At 45.8% G+C, this 16877-nt stretch overlaps 1 protein-coding gene across 1 annotated transcript in view; it reads left to right on the forward strand.

The window, feature by feature from the left end:
- The window catches only part of LOC113258763 (serine/threonine-protein phosphatase 4 regulatory subunit 1-like), a 79684-nt gene that overhangs the window by 33591 nt on the left and 29216 nt on the right, over positions 1-16877 (forward strand). Inside the window, exons 4-6 of the mRNA XM_026503802.4 lie at positions 5471-5577; positions 6864-7006; positions 15455-15601. Of these exons, the coding sequence (XP_026359587.1) occupies positions 5471-5577; positions 6864-7006; positions 15455-15601 (397 nt within the window). The remainder of the gene's footprint in view (positions 1-5470; positions 5578-6863; positions 7007-15454; positions 15602-16877) is intronic.

The following is a 16877-nucleotide window of genomic DNA, read 5'->3' on the forward strand; positions in this document are numbered from 1 at the left end:
AAGGATATTAGTTCTGTTGAAGAATCAAGTTTTAGCTTTGATATTTTCTTTTGTGTGTTTATTTTCTAGCTCAGTAATTTCTGCTCTTAATTTATATTATTTTCTTTTTTGGGGGGGAAATTAGTTGTTGTTCTTTTTCTTCTTGTGAGGTATGTCTAACTATTTTTTTGGCCTTTTTAAAATAATATCTGCATTTTAAATTGTAAGATTACTGTTAAGTACTGTAAGTACTTCAGTGTTATATTAGGTGCATCCCCATCTTCTGGTATTAATATTTTTATTACCTTTCAGTATAAAGTATTTTTAATATCTATAATGATTTCTCCATTCACCAATGAGTTGTTTAGAAGTACGTTGTTTAATTTCCAAATATTGGAGGATTTTCCAGGTATCTTTCTGTTATTTTATTCTGAGTTTAAGTCTTCTGTGGTCAGAAAACATACTTTGTAGGGGCGCCTGGGTGGCACAGCGGTTAAGTGTCTGCCTTCGGCTCAGGGTGTGATCCTGGTGTTGTGGGATCGAGCCCCACATCAGGCTCCTCCTCTATGAGCCTGCTTCTTCCTCTCCCACTCCCCCTGCTTGTGTTCCCTCTCTCGCTGGCTGTCTCTATCTCTGTCGAATAAATAAATTAAAAAAAAAAAAAGAAAACATACTTTGTATTATTTCTCTTCTTTTAAGTTTTTTGGAATTGTTTTATGGCAGTGAATGTTCCAGGTCCACTTGAAGGGAATGTCGTATCCTCGTGTTTTTGGGTAGAGTATCTTACAAATGTGAATTAGGATGAGTGGGCTGAGAATATTGTTCAGGTCTTCTGTTTTCTTACTTATTTTCTGTCTACCTGTTCTGTCAGTTACTGAGAGAGGAATATTGGAATCTGCAACTATAATTTTGGATTTTTCTGTTTTTCAGTTCTAACAGGTTATTTTGTATATTTTGAAGCTCTTATCTTGGGTGCATACATGTTTAGTATTGTTCTGTTTTCTTGAATGAGTTGATCTGTCTGTCTCCGTGTAATGTCCCTCTTTGTCCCGAGTACTGTTCCTTTCTGAATTTAATACATACGCTCAGCTTTCTTTTGATTACTGACTGTATGATATATTTCTGTCTATACTTTTATTTTTAACCTGCCCATGTCTTATATTTAAAGTGTGGTTATTACAGAAGGCATATAGTTGGCTCTTCCTTTTTTACCCAGTTTCGCAATCTCTGCCTTTTCATTTTAACGTTTACATCCTGTACGTTTGAAGTGACTGTTGCTATGGTTTGGTTTACATCTACTATCTTGTTATTTGTTTTCTATTGATTCAACTCTTCTTGCTATTTTTATTTTATTGTTATTCATATTATTCATTATTTCATTATTTGAAATAAAAGAAACACTTTTTTGTCCTATGGACTTTGTTTTTCTTTTTTTAGGATTCCAGTGTATCTTCACTATGGCTTATTAGTTACGTCCCTTTGAAAAATTGTTACTGGGTTGTTCTAGGGATTATAATATACTTCTCTAACTTATTACAACATGTATTCAAATGAGACGATACCACCGTGCATGCAGTGCAAGGTACAGTGTGAGACTGGCCAGGAGTGCAGCGCACGCTTCTGTGGGCTTCGGTGGCCTCTTCCCCATCTTCCGTGCTCTTGTTTTTCTACATTTTACTTGCACGCACGTGATACATCCCACAATACCTTGTTACTCTATTTCCTGAAGATATGCAACTGTCTTTTAAAGCGATTAAAATGACAAAAATATTTTTTCTATTTACCATCATTAGTACCACTTCCGTGCCTTGTACCTCTTTTTGTAAAATGCCCGTTTTCCTCTGGCGCCCTTTTGCTGCGAGGACTTCCTTTAACAATTCTCGATAGCACAAGACTGCTATCATGAATTCTCACAGCTTTTGTCTGAAACAGTCTTTGTTTCATTTTCATTTTTTTTGTGAAGATTTTATTTATTTATTCGACAGAGATAGAGACAGCCAGCGAGAGAGGGAACACAAGCAGGGGGAGTGGGAGAGGAAGAAACAGGCTCATAGCAGAGGAGCCTGATGTGGGGCTCGATCCCAGAACGCCGGGATCACGCCCTGAGCCGAAGGCAGGCGCTTAACCGCTGTGCCACCCAGGCGCCCCTCATTTTCATTTTTTAAATTTAATTAATAAACTTTAATTTTGAGAGCGATTTTGGATTTCAAGAAAAATTGAGCAGGAAGTACAGAGCGTCCCTGTGTTCCTTAACTGCCCAAGCACGCCCGAATCTTCCGAGAGACCTTCAGCATATTAATCACACTTATTTTAAAGCCCTTGTCTGATCACTGCCGCATCTGGGTGCGATGTCCTCCCCCGTCCTCGTCCTTCTGCCTGCTTCCTGCTCATCCTCACACTCTACTCCCCCGTGTTCTTCTCTTTCTTAAAGCTCTTGTCACTGTTCATCATCTTCAATTTTCTTGCCTACATCAGGGTCTAAACTGTGATCTTCAGGGCAGGCTCTGGAACTTGCTCATCTCTCGCCCTGAGTCTAGGGCTACTTAATTGAGCTAAACTCATGGTAATGATTGCACGAGTGGGTGAGGGAAGGAAGGGACAAAGACACAAGGGGTAACTTCCACGGTAAGATTTCCAGGGAACATTGCCACGTAAAATTGAGCCGTCTTTATTATACTTTAAAAAATTCACAAAAATAACACATACTTGAAACATTTAACAATTTCAGAAGTTAAAATAGTGAGTTTCCCTTCTCCCCCCACTACGGCTAGGGTAATATGTGGTTCCAGACTTTTTCCTAAGTGAGGGTACGTATATACGACTACATGTATTGCACATATATACACACATACAATCTGTATTAAGAAATGGGCTCATATTGCCTCTAAAATTCTTCACCATGTTTTTTCATTTACATGAATTTTTAGGAACAACTTTTAAGTCAGTGCGTATCTACAGGTACCTTTAAAAGTACTTCTATATAGAATGCTGTTATATAGATAAAATGTATTTAAGCCTCCCTCTTGGGTAGACATTTGATTGCACCTCTTTGCTTATATTGTAGTACTGATGGCTGACACACTACGGGGCTTACCATGGGCCGGGGACCATGCTATGAGCTTCCCAGGCATTATCTCATTTAACCTAGAATTTCTAATGCTTTTCTCAATCACCCACAGTCGTTCTCTCTTCTTTCTTCTCATTAGCGTAGCTGACACTGAGAAGTATTGAGGCTGATGCTTCTGGACTCTGCTTATCCACTATGACCTCTCCAGGTCATTCCATAAAGCAGCCAGGTTTTCCAGAGTGTTGGTGCCAAAGCACCGATTTGTTTAAGTCTTTGGCTCGCTCACATTCTGTATTCACGGCAGTGGATTCATCCCTCCCTGCTTCAGGGGGCCCTCTCTTACCCCTCTCCTTACTTTCCTTAAGAGGGCAGGTCCCTTGTGACCACTTGAGGCTGGATGCAGATCTGTCTATCCTTTCTATGGCCCTACAAGCAGATTGGGGATCTTAGTTGCTTGATTTCCCAGGGGAGGCCGACCTGAATGTGGTCCAGTGAAATGTAATCAGGGACTTTATAGTGTCTGTTTTCGTCTTTCCCAAACCTCCTGGCTGCCACATCTCGACCTTTCATCCCAGGGGTGGTATAAGTCTCTCCGTGGACAGGCTTGAATTGATGGATTTCTTCCTATAGTGTGCTGGGCCAAAAGACTACCTCTTTGAATTCCACATTTCTAGTCTTTTCCTGCAAATCAAGGTGGGTTTTCGGCTTCAGCTAATTCTGATGCATAGCCAGAAATGATGCGTCTTGTCCCTGGGTTGTCAGGGGCTCAGAGGAGCAGGCAGAGGCAGGCAGGGGCTCCTTTCCATTTGTTCCAGGAAGGCTTTCAGGAGTGCCTGTCCCCTTTGTGCCCTGAGGCCTCCACTTTAAGCCCTGCTGATCACGGTGATTTCCCCCTCATTAATGCCTTTGTTTAAAACAGCTTTACTGAGGCATATTTTTCATGCAGTGAAATTCACCCATCTGAAGCATCCGGTGACATGAGTTTGGGTAAATATAAACAGTCATGCGACCCTCAGCCACAGTCACATTTGAACGTTGCTGTCATTCCCTTGTTTCCTTGTTCATCCCTTTGCCAGCAGTCCCTTGCTCCCTCCTCACTCCTGACCAGGCAACCACTGATTTGTTTCTGGAGGCTGAAGTTTTGCCTTTTCTAGAATTTCATATAAATGGATTCGTGTGGTATGTTGTCTTTTCTCTCTGGCTTCTTTTTCTTAGTAAAATACATTTGAAATTCATCCCTGTTGTTACCCCTAGGGTTCCTTTTTAGTGCTGAGTCATATTCCATTGTATGTAGAGTTGGTGTCTTGTGTCTGTGTTCCCCAGTAGAGGTACATTGAGATGTTTTCCATTTCGTGGCTATTGTGAATCATGCTAATATGAACATTTGTGTACAAGTCTGTGTGTGGACGTGTGTTTTCATTTCACTTGGATAGATACCTAAGAGGGAATTGCTGGGTTAAATAATAAATGTATATTTAGCCTTCTGAGAAACTGCCAATTGTTTTCTAAATTATGGTGCTATTTTGCATTCCTACCAACAATGTCTGTGGGTTCCTGTTGTCCCATATCTTTGCAGGCATAGGTATTATTATTATCATTTTAGTTATTTTTTTCTTTTTTAAAATTTTATTTTAACTAAGCTCCACGCCCAATGTGGGACTTGAACTCATGACCGTGGGATCAAGAGTTGGGTGTTCCACCTACTGAGCCCTCCAGGCGCCCCGTAACTTTAGTTCTTCTAGTGGGTGTAGCAGTACCTCTTCTTGACTTTTCATTTATTCTTTTGGTCTTTGGTTTTGTTTTGTCTTTAAACGTTACTTTGAAGCAGTTTTAGATTTATAGAAGAGTTGTAAAGCTAGTACAGAGGGTTCCCTTTGTACCTTTAATCTGATGAGATGGTTCCCAACCGGGGCTGATCTTGCTCCCAGTGGACCTGTGGCAACATCTAGAGACGTTTTTAGTTGTCCCGTCATGGGGTGGGGGGCAACCAGGGGGATTCTACTGACACCTAGTGGGTAGAGGCCGTTCGAGATTGAGGTGGCCATCAGGATGCCTCTTTGGACCTTTTCCTTCTGCATTTTTCGTCACTCAGTTCCCTCCCACTGTCATGGGGACAGTGTTCCGAGTCAATCTAGGCCTGAAGAATCAATCAGAAACGGAGAAAAAGGGTTTTCTCTAGTCCCAAGTGGACAGTTTCAACCTCCAGTGACCACCAGGCTGGAGGGTACCGGTCTGGTTCCTATACAATGGTGACTGACATTGTATGGACCATCTTTGGATGGTCTCTCCTCCCTCTGGACGGAGGTCGCTGACTTTCCTTTGTTCGCTGGTTTCACTACCGGCTCTGAACACGATGCTTGTAATTAGTGCAGCGGCAGTCCATGTTGCCCCTGTAACTGTGTGGATCGTTTCTTGTCTCCACAGTCAGATTATTGCCAGAGGGCTGCTCGATGTCCTCCGGGACTTCAGTAACAATGAGGAGGACTTCTTAACGGTAATGGAGATCATGGTCAGATTGGCAGAAGATGCAGGTTTGTACAAGGATTGTATACTTTTATTTTTTACTTGTATATGTCCAAGAAATTGTGTATAACCAATGAGAGTGAATTAAAAAGAAAACCTGTGTGTAAATCAATACATTTTAAGCAGTGTCTAAGCATGAATGGGTTTTGTCATGAAGAATGGGTATCTTATTTGGCATCAAATTATCCTTAGTTTTAGAAAATTAGAATGACTAATGGCCATGAATGCTATCTGCCCTGGCAGTTAAGGCCTTTGTAGTTCATGAGTTTTGCCAGCCTGTTGGTTGCTAAGAAATACCAAATCAAAAGAAGTCTTTTGGATTAGAACAAGCCCAGTCATTAGTTTCCCTCACCTATGATCTTTGTAGGCTAATCTTGATTTTTCTTTCTCTTTCTGCCTCTCCATGATTGCTGTCCTGGGAGAGAAGCACACTGCTGTGCGGGAGACAGGAAGATGTCCCTCCCATGCTCTCCTCCCCCATACACGCAGGCGAGAGGAGTGAGACGAGCGGGTGTTGGGGCTGCCAGTACTGACAGCTGCCCTGCAGCCCCCCCCCCCCCCACTTGTAATGATTGGTGAACAGCTTCAGAAAGTTTCGGGAATCTTACGCTTGCTTTAGATTTTGATCATTTTAACTGAAAATAGAAAAATAAGCCTTCCACGTAGCTCCCGTATTCATTTAAAATATTCATATGAATATGACACAATGCTTTTAGAAGGCCCAAGTGGATGTTTTGAGTCCTTAAATGGATTCTCTTTGTAAATGAGTCACCATTTACGGTGCTGAAGCAATTATATATTTGTGTTAAATTTAATGTGGTATATTGGAGCTAGAGCCGCTCTTTTGTTTAATGCTTTGCCTTAGAAATAATTGGGATGCGTGGATTGTGGGGGAGTGCATTTATGAAAGAATTATTGATAATGTATACATTCTGGCTGGAATTTAAATAAGCACAACCCATAGGTCTGGCATATACGCCATTAGTTGTAATGGCTTTTGGACGCTGGCCCAGCATGCAGACTTCTTGCTCCCTCCTCGATTTATATATGGCTTGTTATAATAGAGTTGTCATTCTCTCTTCCTTTTATGTTTTTATATTGCCAGATAGCTTATTAGCTTTTTAAGCCTGTCTGTAGCATAAATACTCTAAACGGGAAGTGATTTTTAAGCTGCATTTGTCTAATTTCCTTGATGAAGTATTTTAGTAAGAAAAGCTAGAAACTATCACTATATACTCTATAAGATGCTTGGCTTATTCTTATATAATTCTTTTCTGATTTTTTCTTGCTGCAGAGCCCACAGTGCGGACTGAGCTGATGGAACAGATTCCTCCTATTGCTGTTTTTTTACAAGAAAACAGATCAAATTTTCCAGTGGTGCTCTCTGAATATCTCACACCGATTGTAGTGAGGTACCTCACGGATCCAAACAACCAGGTGTGAAAAATTGTGACCTGAAGACGTGTGCAGCAAATTCTCCTTAGTCTTATTTTAGCCGATGTTCATAATTCCGAGTACAGCTTCTCCGAGTTAAGCGATTCAAGGACAAAAGATCTGTGTGTGCCCGGTTCCTCCAGTCACACAGGCAGATAGACAGCACTCACTCTTATCATCATGAGATAGTTCTTTTATTTATTTTGTTTAACTTCTTCTGATGGAAATGTTCAAACACACAGCAGTAGAGAGAATATTAAAATGAATGTCCATGTCCAAATGAATACACCCAGCTTCGACCGTCATTAACATTTGACCAGTCTGTTTTCATTTATCTTGAGATAATCCAACCCAGATAAAAGCATTTCCCAGATACCATGTCATTTTAACCGTAAATGCTTTAATATTACTCTCTGAGAAATATAGACACTTTTTAAAAAACATAATAGCAATCCCATTATCACACGGATAAAAATTATCAATAGATCCTTAATATCATTTAATCTCGAGTCATTGTTGAAACTTTTCCAGTTTTCTCAGAAATCTTTTTTTTTTTCGGGCAGTCTCTTTAAAATCAGAATGCACAGGAGGTCCACATTGCATTTGGTTGATATGCCTTTTAAATCTCTCTTGATTTTTAATCGTTCATCCTCCCGTTTACTCCCCTGCTTTAGGAAACCAGGTCACTAGCCTGGAGGAGTCCCCACATTTGGGGTCTGGCTGATCACATCCCCATAGTGTGGTTTGAAATGTTCCTCTATTCCCAGTACTTCCTCTGAACTGCTAGCTAAGTCTAGAGGCTTGGTCAGATTCAGAGTTTTGTGCAGTGTAGTGAGAATCCTTTTTAGGCACTGCTGTGTTTCCTGCTGCATCAGATCAGGAAGCACAGAAGCCGTGTGAGCATCGTATTGGGTTTGGGCTTTGTCAGCCTAATCTGTTCATTACAAAATTCCTCGCCAAGAGTTTGTATCGATATTTCCAAAATCGAATTTACGATTATAGGGCTTGTATTTGATTTTATATTCATAACTTTTTTTTTTTCACAGTATAAATCTTGCTTCTTAATGGCATTAATGTGTCTGTGTGTGTGTGTGTGTTCAGAATAAAAATACCAGTATGGTTGCTGGCAGTGTGGTTACTAACAGTCTGGTAGGATAACTGAATATGGTTTGAGATTTCTTTGCCTTTCTTTTTGTTTTGGGGCTGCCTCCCACTAGAGATGCACAGTCATATTAACATTAATATTAATGAGACTCTGTTTCAGAGTCACTTGTATTAACCCTTCTCTTTGTGCCCAAGCTGCCAACTTGCTCCACAGTTAGGCTTATTTATTTTTTATTTTTGGGAATTGCTTTAGCTTTTACATTTTGATTTAATTTAGACTTATAATTATTTAAAATGTTTTTACATAATTCCAAGTCAAAACTGTAAAACAAAGTACATTCAGAAAAATCTGGCTTCTGGGGTGCCCGTGTGGCTCATTTGGTTAAGTGTCCGACTCTTGGTTTCAGCTCAGGTCACAATCTCCGGATTGTGAGATCGAGCCTCACGTCAGGCTCCAGGCTCAGCGCTGAGTCTGCTTGAGATTCTCTCTCTGCCTCTGCCTCCCCCTCTGCCCCTTCCTCCTCTCTAAAATAAGTAAATACAATCTTTAAAAAAGAAAAGAAAAATCTGACTTCCATCCCGACCTCCCCCATCTGTTCCCTCCTTCCCCAGTAGATAGCCATTTTTTCCAGGCTTTGGTTTCTTCTTCCTTTAAAAAAATACACACAGATAACTCGAAGCACGTATGTACATGTCCTTGTGTTCTGCACCCCCTTGTCACTTTCTCAGGTACAGGTGGCGTACCTTGCATGACGCTCTGTCCCTTGCTTTCCCTGCTGTCCAGGGTATTCTGCAGATCAGTCCATAGCCAGTGAGGCAGAACCTCCCCATCCCCTTTTCCAGCAGCGTGATACTCCACTGGGGAGACGTAGCATAGTTTATTGATAGGCATTTGGGTTATTTCTGCTCTTTTATCCCTTTAAAATTGTTGCCTTGCAGCCTTTCTATTTCTGTGAGTTATTGTGGGAATGGATGTATACAAAGGCTAAATGTATTTATAATTTTTTTTTTTAGAGAGAGAGAGAGTGTGAGCATGAGAGAGCATGAAGCAGGGGGAGGGGTAGAGGGAGAGGGAAAGGGAGAATCCCAAGCAGGCTCCACGCCCAGCACGGAGCGGGTCACAGGGCTCGATTTCACAACCCTGGGATCATGACCCGAGCCAAAATCAAGAGTTGGATGTTTGACTGTGAGCCACCAAGGTGCCCCTGTATTTATAATTTTTAATGATATGCCAAGTTTTCATTGTTATTGTTTTCAAGAAGTTCTACAGTTTGGGCTTGTATTTCTCCCTTAATCTAAGCATTTTTAAAGAACAAATACTTTAGCTCTTACACTGTGACATGATTAAATGTAGTATTCAAATAAGGAAGAAAGTCCTCCTATTTCCACTCTCCTAATGTTAGTATTTTGATTATTTTTGCATTTCCTTCTTCAGGTGCTTCCATTTTTTCCCACATGGGTCTAATCATAATGTGATGCAGTTTCTCCCATTCATTCATTTATTCCGACGGCTTCTGAGTGCCCGTTATGAGCCGAGCGTGGTGCTTTGTGCTGGGGATAAAGACATGAGTAGGACAGATTTCCTGCCCCCAAAAGCTCACCGGCGTGTAGTAGACATTGTACATCTTCATAATCTTCGTATTTTTAGTTTTGTTGAATGCTTAGCTTTCTTTCAGCCTTTGGTGCAGTGGGTGCAGTGAGCATTATAAAGGATGCGGTTATAAGTCTTCCATTGGCTGTTCTTTTTCCTTTGGATATATTCTTGAAGATGAGGTTGTACTGGGTCAAAAAGAACTTGACATTTCCTTGACCTTTGTCATATATCATTGCCATCTATTTGGTTCCAGAAGGGAAAGGGGCTGGAACTGTGATTTGGACCCCAGGCTCTCTCCTGTCCCTCCTCGCTCTGCCACCACCCTGAGCCTTCCGGTCCTAGAGGCCTGTTGCTCCCGCCTCCCCTGTCCTCCTGCCTTCATTTCCTGTTCCGCTTTGGCTGCCCCCTCCCTCAGCCTCCCCTGTCTGGCCTCCCCATCCGCACCCCCGATTTTTGTCCTTTTGACAGTGCGGCCGCCACTCTGGCTCTGCCTGCCCGCCCACCCACAACGTGCAGACTTCCCCGTCCAGGAGGCCGAGTGTGGGGTGGGGTGGGGGTGGGGGCTGCTGCCGTGCATGGATTGGTGCCATCGCAGATTTATGGATTCTGATCTCAGCTGGACTCACAGCGTTGCCTGCCGACCCTTCCGCTCGTCCCTCTTCAGCTGGTCTCACATTATCCAAGGCAGCTCTTTCAGACCTTTGCCACTGTCGTCAAGCCTCTCCACCTTGGCCTGCCGTGTACCAAATGGGTGACCTTGCCTTTTGCTTCAGTGAGAAAATAGAGGCCTTCCGTCTTCACCCACTCTCTCAACAAGTGGATCTGCCGCACACTTCCTTTGGTTCTCTGGAGCCCCAGCCTTGGGGCGATGGATATCCTCCCTTCTCCCACCCCCCCACTCCCAGCTGGGCCTTTGTTTCCATAACAAACCTAACTCTTTTGGGTACACCCCCTCTTCTCCGTTCCTGTCACCTTTAAACACAGAACTATGGCAGAGTCCGATCTTCTGGAAGGTTCTTCCCTCAGACTCGAATGCCTTCAGGCATAGGTGACTGCTTCGTGGGCCGTGCATCCCGTCCCACCCGGTCCCTGCCCCACATCTGTGCATCCTTTCCCTTTTGCCCGTGCTGGCAGCCCTGCTCCTTCCAGACTCCTCCCTCTCCACCTCTGCCTCTTTTTAACCGAGGCCAGGCCTTTCAGACCTCCCCCCGTGGGGGTGCCGCAGGCTCCCCGAGGAGGTAGGATTCCGAATCGCACCCAAGGCTCAGATTCTGTTGCCTGTGGGAGTGGGTCAGGTCAGCCGAGCATCTGCGGCGCAGGCCTCCCTCTGTTCATCATCCGGGACTGTGCGTCATCTTCAGGGCCAGTGCGCTTCGCGGTGACTCTTGGGAGGTATGAAATCATAGAATCAGGCACGATAGTGATATCATTACCATGGTCACTGGTACTGCTAACGGCTACCATTGCTCGAGCTCTCAGGGTGTGACGTACCATGCTTCAGGGTTAGCGTGGTTATCTTGTTGACTCTTCCTAAGAAGTGTGGGCATGCTTGTTCACTCCTCTTTGTTTTAGAGGTGCGGGAGCCACGGTGCAGAGAAATGAGGTGTGTGTGTTGGGGCACTGCCGAGTTGCCGAGGAGCCTGGGATGCCGGGCCCGGTTTCCCCAGCCTCATCGGGTGTATGTGTTGGGACCTCCCAGGCTCTTCTGGTTGCTGTGACCAGTATTTTCTCTCCCATGTTAGACTCTGAGCACTGACTGTAGGAACTGTGTCTTACTTGATTATCTCTGTGACCAAGCACAGGGCCTGGTACCTGGTCGAGTTTTAGTAGCGCCTTGTGGAACTGAGGCTGCTGTCATCTCTCCGGTTGCTAGTATGGCCACATTTCTCCAGCTGTCCTGAGCTACTTGCCTTCCATCTCGGGGCCCGGGGGTCCCAGCTGCTTTTCAGTACGATGTCTTCATTTCCCTCTTTGTTCCCATCTTCTTGTCTCAGAGCAGGCTTATTTTTCCAGTCTCACTCATTGGCTTTTCTCTTTTGATTTTCATCGTGCCTCCATCTCCCTCAACCTTCTGTGCCCTGGCCTCTGCTCTGAGTGCACAGCCGCTCTCTGCCCCACTGCCAGGCTCCTGGAAGGAGAGAGCTCTGCAGCCTCTGCCCTGCATGGGCTCCCAACCAGGTGGCAGCTCGCCTCACTGCAGCCGATGGCCCCAGCGCCAGCCCGGAGGGGTCTTGCCGTGGACTCAGCTCGCCTCACTATGAAATCTGGTGTTTTTATTTTTTCAAAAATAGTTTTGATTTTTTAAAAGCTATGAAATGGTTTAATTACACGAGATGATTGTGTAATAAATGCCCATATACTTACTACACTCACTCAACAAATGTTGAACTTTTATAATTTTGCTTTAGAGCTGTTTAATTTTTTATGTATAGGGTGCAGACACGGTTAAACCTGTGCTGTGCCCTCCCCGTGCTGTTCTTCTCCCTCCCTCCCCTTTTGTAGGAAACCACTACCCTGAGCCCTGGGGTGTCCTTCCCATCCAGAGTTTTATAGTCCCACCACTTGTGTAAGTGGCCCTGAATAAGAGAGTGTCTTGTTTTAGGTGCTTTAAAACCTTATATAAATGGCATCAGACTGTACTCTCCATTCTGCCGCTTGCTTTTATCCCTCTGTTGTTAAGATCTATCCACATCGATCCCGAGAGCTCGTGGTCATTCATTTTAACTGGGCGATGGTATTGCATTTATATTCTTCCCACAATTTATCTATCCAGTGACTTCTTTTTTGCCTTTACTTGATTTTTTTTTTTTTGCACCATTTGTCACCATTAATGACTTTTGGGTCTTTGAAGAAACCTTTCTTGGCTGCCTCCTAGACATTTAGCGTTGCTCTCCCCTGCCTATGGGATGCACTGGTGATGGGGACATATTCTCTGTTCCTCCTGGAGCTCAGCATTAGGTCCTTATGCACTGGGATTGTCTTACCTCTTACATCCCTTTTTTGGCAACTAGTCATATGATTGTAGTCACAGTAAAGCAGGATTCATTTAGGGAAGACTGGACCCCACACACTGTTCTTTTCTTTTTTTTAAGATTTTATTTATTTATTTGAAAGGGGGAGAGAGGGAAAGAGAGCACGCATGCACAACAGCGTAAAGATGGGGAGGGAGGAGCAGACTCCCTGCTGAGCAGAGAGCCCCAGTCATAGGGCTCGATCCCAGGACGCCTGGATCATGACCTGAGCTGAAGGTAGACGCTTAACCTACTGAGCCACCCGGGTGCCCCACCCCACACACAGTTCTGAGCCCTTCGTGTCTGTAGGTCATGTCACCCCACAGCTGCCCTGGGAGGCAGGTACTGTCACTGTGCACTTCTACAGACATGGAGCCGAGGCTCAGAGAGCGCTCAGTCCCTGGCCCCGTGGGCCCAGACGGTGACTGCAGAGGGCAGATGGGGCGCACCTGGAAACCACTGCAGGATCTCCTGTGGGTGACCGAGGTGTTCCCCCACCCCTTCCCTTCCTGCTGCTCTGCTCTTCCCGAGGCTCCGGCGCTGGCCCTGGCCCTCATCCGCCCTCCAGTGTGGTCTGGTCTTTTTCTTACAGTGCCAGGATTCCCTTGGTGGTCTCATGTGCTTCGGGGGGCTGGGGCAGAGCCACGTGCATGTGGCTTTCTCTCCCCCAGGCCTCTGGAGTTCACGAGTCTGCACCGACCACCGGTGGTTCTCCCGAGGCCTCCACTGCATCACATTGGTCCCCCAAGCTCAGACACCCACCCCGCTTCTCTTTACCTTCAGTCTTGCTCCTCTCCATTTTTTTCCATTTGGTGATTGGTGGCCTGAGGCAAAGACCCCAGGGTCATGGTTGGTTTTCCGGAGTCCTCTCTAGTGACGAGCTCAGCTCTCTTTGGCAGCATCTCTCAAACCTCCCCTCTCCTTTCTGGGCCCCAGCCCCCGAATCCATGCCTCGGCCAGAGCATCTCTGCCTGGGAGTCCCTCACCCGCTCTTGCAGTTTGAGGCTTCTAGACTGTCACCCTCACTGAAGCTGTGTCTGCTCTTGTCACTCCTCTACTTTCCAACCTTTGGGGCTCCCCAGTGCTGTGGAGTAATTCCCAGAGGCCCTGGCCCTGCCTCACCCCAGCTGGCCCTTCAGCCTTGAGGTGCTTGAGGTGCTGTCACCTGACTTGCCCCGTGTCCCCAGGGCTCATCTTCTATCTTTGAGCCCAGTGTCCTCTCCCCTTTCCTTGCTTGCTGTGACAGTACCCAGGGGCGGCCGTAACCAAGCACCACAAAATTGGGGTCCCTCTGCGTTGTTTATTCTCTCACAGTTATGGAGGCTGGCAATCCAAGATTAAGGTATCATCTGGGTCACGCTCACTCTGGAGGCTCCAGGGGAGACTATTCCTTGCCTCTCCAGTTTCCGGAGGTGTAGACTCCCTAGGCTTCCAGCTGCGTTGCCCCAGCCTCTGCCTCTGTTTTCCTGTGTTTACTCCTGTCTGTCCTCTCCCCTTGCCTTTCTCTTATAAGGACACTTGTGATTGCACTTAGGGTCACCCTGGTAATCCCAGATGACCTCCAGGTCCTTAACGTGACCCCCTGTCACATCTGCAGAGACCCCTTTTCCACAGAAGGTCACACGCAAAGATTCCAAAGATTGGAGGTACACATAACATTTGGGGTCCACCCTTCACCCCACTGCCCTCAGAAGGCTTTTGACTGCTTCTGACATTGTGCTCCATGTCCTCAGCTGAGGCCCTGCTCCCTTGCTGCCCCATGCTGCCACCTGGGACAGGGTCACGTGGCAAGGCGGCCCATGGGTCTGGTCTCCTGGGCTCTGCTCCTTGCACATCCTCCGCTCCTGACATGTGCCAGGGGCTCAGTAAGTGTCTGACGCCCCCGAGTTCCTGGGGACTTTCCCTGCCTCTGGTCAGACACAGCGTCCTGTCACTCCGGCCTAACACCACCGGGGCATCACCTTTCCTCCGTGTCCCTCCCATCCCTCCCGCTGGGGCCGGTGCAGTGGCTACTTGGCTGCCCTCTCCCCCCAGCCTTCACTGCCTCCAGTTGACTTGGAACACCACTGCCGGATTGATCTTATTAAAAGACCGTTTTCGTCGTGTCACTGGCTTGGAAGCTTCCGCGTCACCGTGCCTCGGTGGCTGCTTCTGTGACTGCTGTCTGTGTGAACGCCCTTCCCGGCTTTAGTGTCACTGCGATGCTGGCACCTTCCATTCCTTGCTCTTTAAATTGGACTTTTTGTGCTCTCGTCTCCCCACGTATGTTCTCTGTCCAGCTTCTTGGGGTCCCTCTGCGTTGTAATGCTCACTCGCCCCTCTTCTCTGGACTGAGGAGGCTTCCGAGTCCTGCCTCGTCAGGGCTCATCTCTGGGCCCCTGCCCCGCAGCCTTCTGTGGATGTGTGTGCGTGTGCCTTTGCAGAAATCTGGGGTCCCAGCCGGGGGGGCCCCGAGGGGGTACTGTTGGAGGACAGATGGGGGACATGACCTGAATGGGGTTCCAGGGAACGGGATGCTTGGCCCGAGAGGAGGGGAACGGTGGGCACCGGCCCGGCAGAGGGAGCAGTGTATTCTGAGGCCTCGGGAAGGAAGTACACATGGGGGGGCCGGACGCCCTGTGTGGTTCACGCGTGTCAGGAGACAGGGCCAGCTTGGTGCTCGGCTCAGGGAGTTTGGTTTGGATCCTGAGAGCATTTCAGCTCATTCAGTGTTTTACCTTTTGCCTTTTTTTCCTCTTCTAGGTTAGAAAATCAAGTCAGGAAGTGCTGTTGATTCTTCTGGAACAAGATCTAATTTCCCAGCATGATATTGAAAACAAAGTGTGTCCAGTCCTGCTGGCGCTCTCTGCCCCGGACAGTGATGACGAATACAAAGCAGAAGCTGTGAACGTGAGTCTGTCTAGGGAGCGACAGCCCCACACTTTGATGGACTGTCCCAGAACTTGGGGTGTGCATGACTTGAGATATTATGTGTGTTCAGTGTTGGCCAGCACTTCCCCCTAAACCAGGCGGCTGGTGATGTGGCCTTGGTCAGAGAGAGTTCACATTTCAGATCTGAGCATGTTTTGGAAGTGATTATCCTTAGATCACCAGTTGTTTTAAGATGGCAAAGCTGTTGAAATCAAAGTGGTTTAGGCCGAGGTGAGGCAAGATGCAGGGTTTTGTAGATAAATTAATCTTTGGACCCACTGGGATCCTGGGCCTTGTTTCCCAGAGTACAGAACCCAGTCTAGTATGGGCGATGATTTTAGGTTGTGGTTGAGCAGTTCAAGAAAATCCAGTGGGCATGGGTGTCTGTGTATAGATTAGGACAAGACGGTGCTGGATAGGTCTGTGAGCAGATATGAGAGTCCACTCTGAAGAGTGCAGGTGTGGCCAGAATGTCCACGGCAGTTTGGGACGTGCCCTATCGAAGCATCTGCTCATACCAGTTAAAGGTGTGCAGTTAAAGGACTAGTACAAGCACTAAATTTCTTATTCGTTTAATAGTTAATTTTGTGCTACCTTAGGTTTGTAAGATTCTGTACCCATCGTAAAGTGACTGTAGAGTCAAGAACTTTCTACTTGCTCCAGGAGCCCTCACTCACAAAGTAGCTACTGATGAGCCAGTGGGAGCTTTCCTGTATTGCTCCAGACTCCCCGGCTTGTCCTCATGCCTTCTCCTTTGTGGCCCAAGGGAAGGTCATCCGTGGCCATCTTGTCTTCTGTGGCTGCTCCCCTCCACTGACCCATGCAGATGGTGCTGCCCAGAACAGCCCCCTCTGTTTCTCTTACAGAAGTAAAGACTCAGGATTATTTCAGCATTTTAGGAAAATCATGCATAAGGATTAAAAAAAAATCATGAGCCTTCATTATGATGAGTACAATAAGATCTAGGAGAGAATTGTTTTCTTGGTCGGAAAAGAATGACGTCGGAGAAAGGAATTCTTTTTCAAAGTGAGGAAACATAGAGCGCGGAGCTAAAAAATTATATTATAGCATCAGAGCATTTGGCAATTATTCTTCATTTATGTAAAAGTTTTCCTCAACTATGAGTTACAGGGCTGGCTTTTTAAACTAATTTAAGTTTTTGCATATTCCATATGTTTATAAGATGAATCAGGCTGAAGAATAATTGATTATTAAAATTCAGATTCTCCAGGGTTCTTTTATAAATTTCAAGTTT

This window comes from Ursus arctos, unplaced genomic scaffold (genome assembly GCF_023065955.2).
Source record: "Ursus arctos isolate Adak ecotype North America unplaced genomic scaffold, UrsArc2.0 scaffold_16, whole genome shotgun sequence".
Classification (NCBI taxonomy): domain Eukaryota; kingdom Metazoa; phylum Chordata; class Mammalia; order Carnivora; family Ursidae; genus Ursus; species Ursus arctos.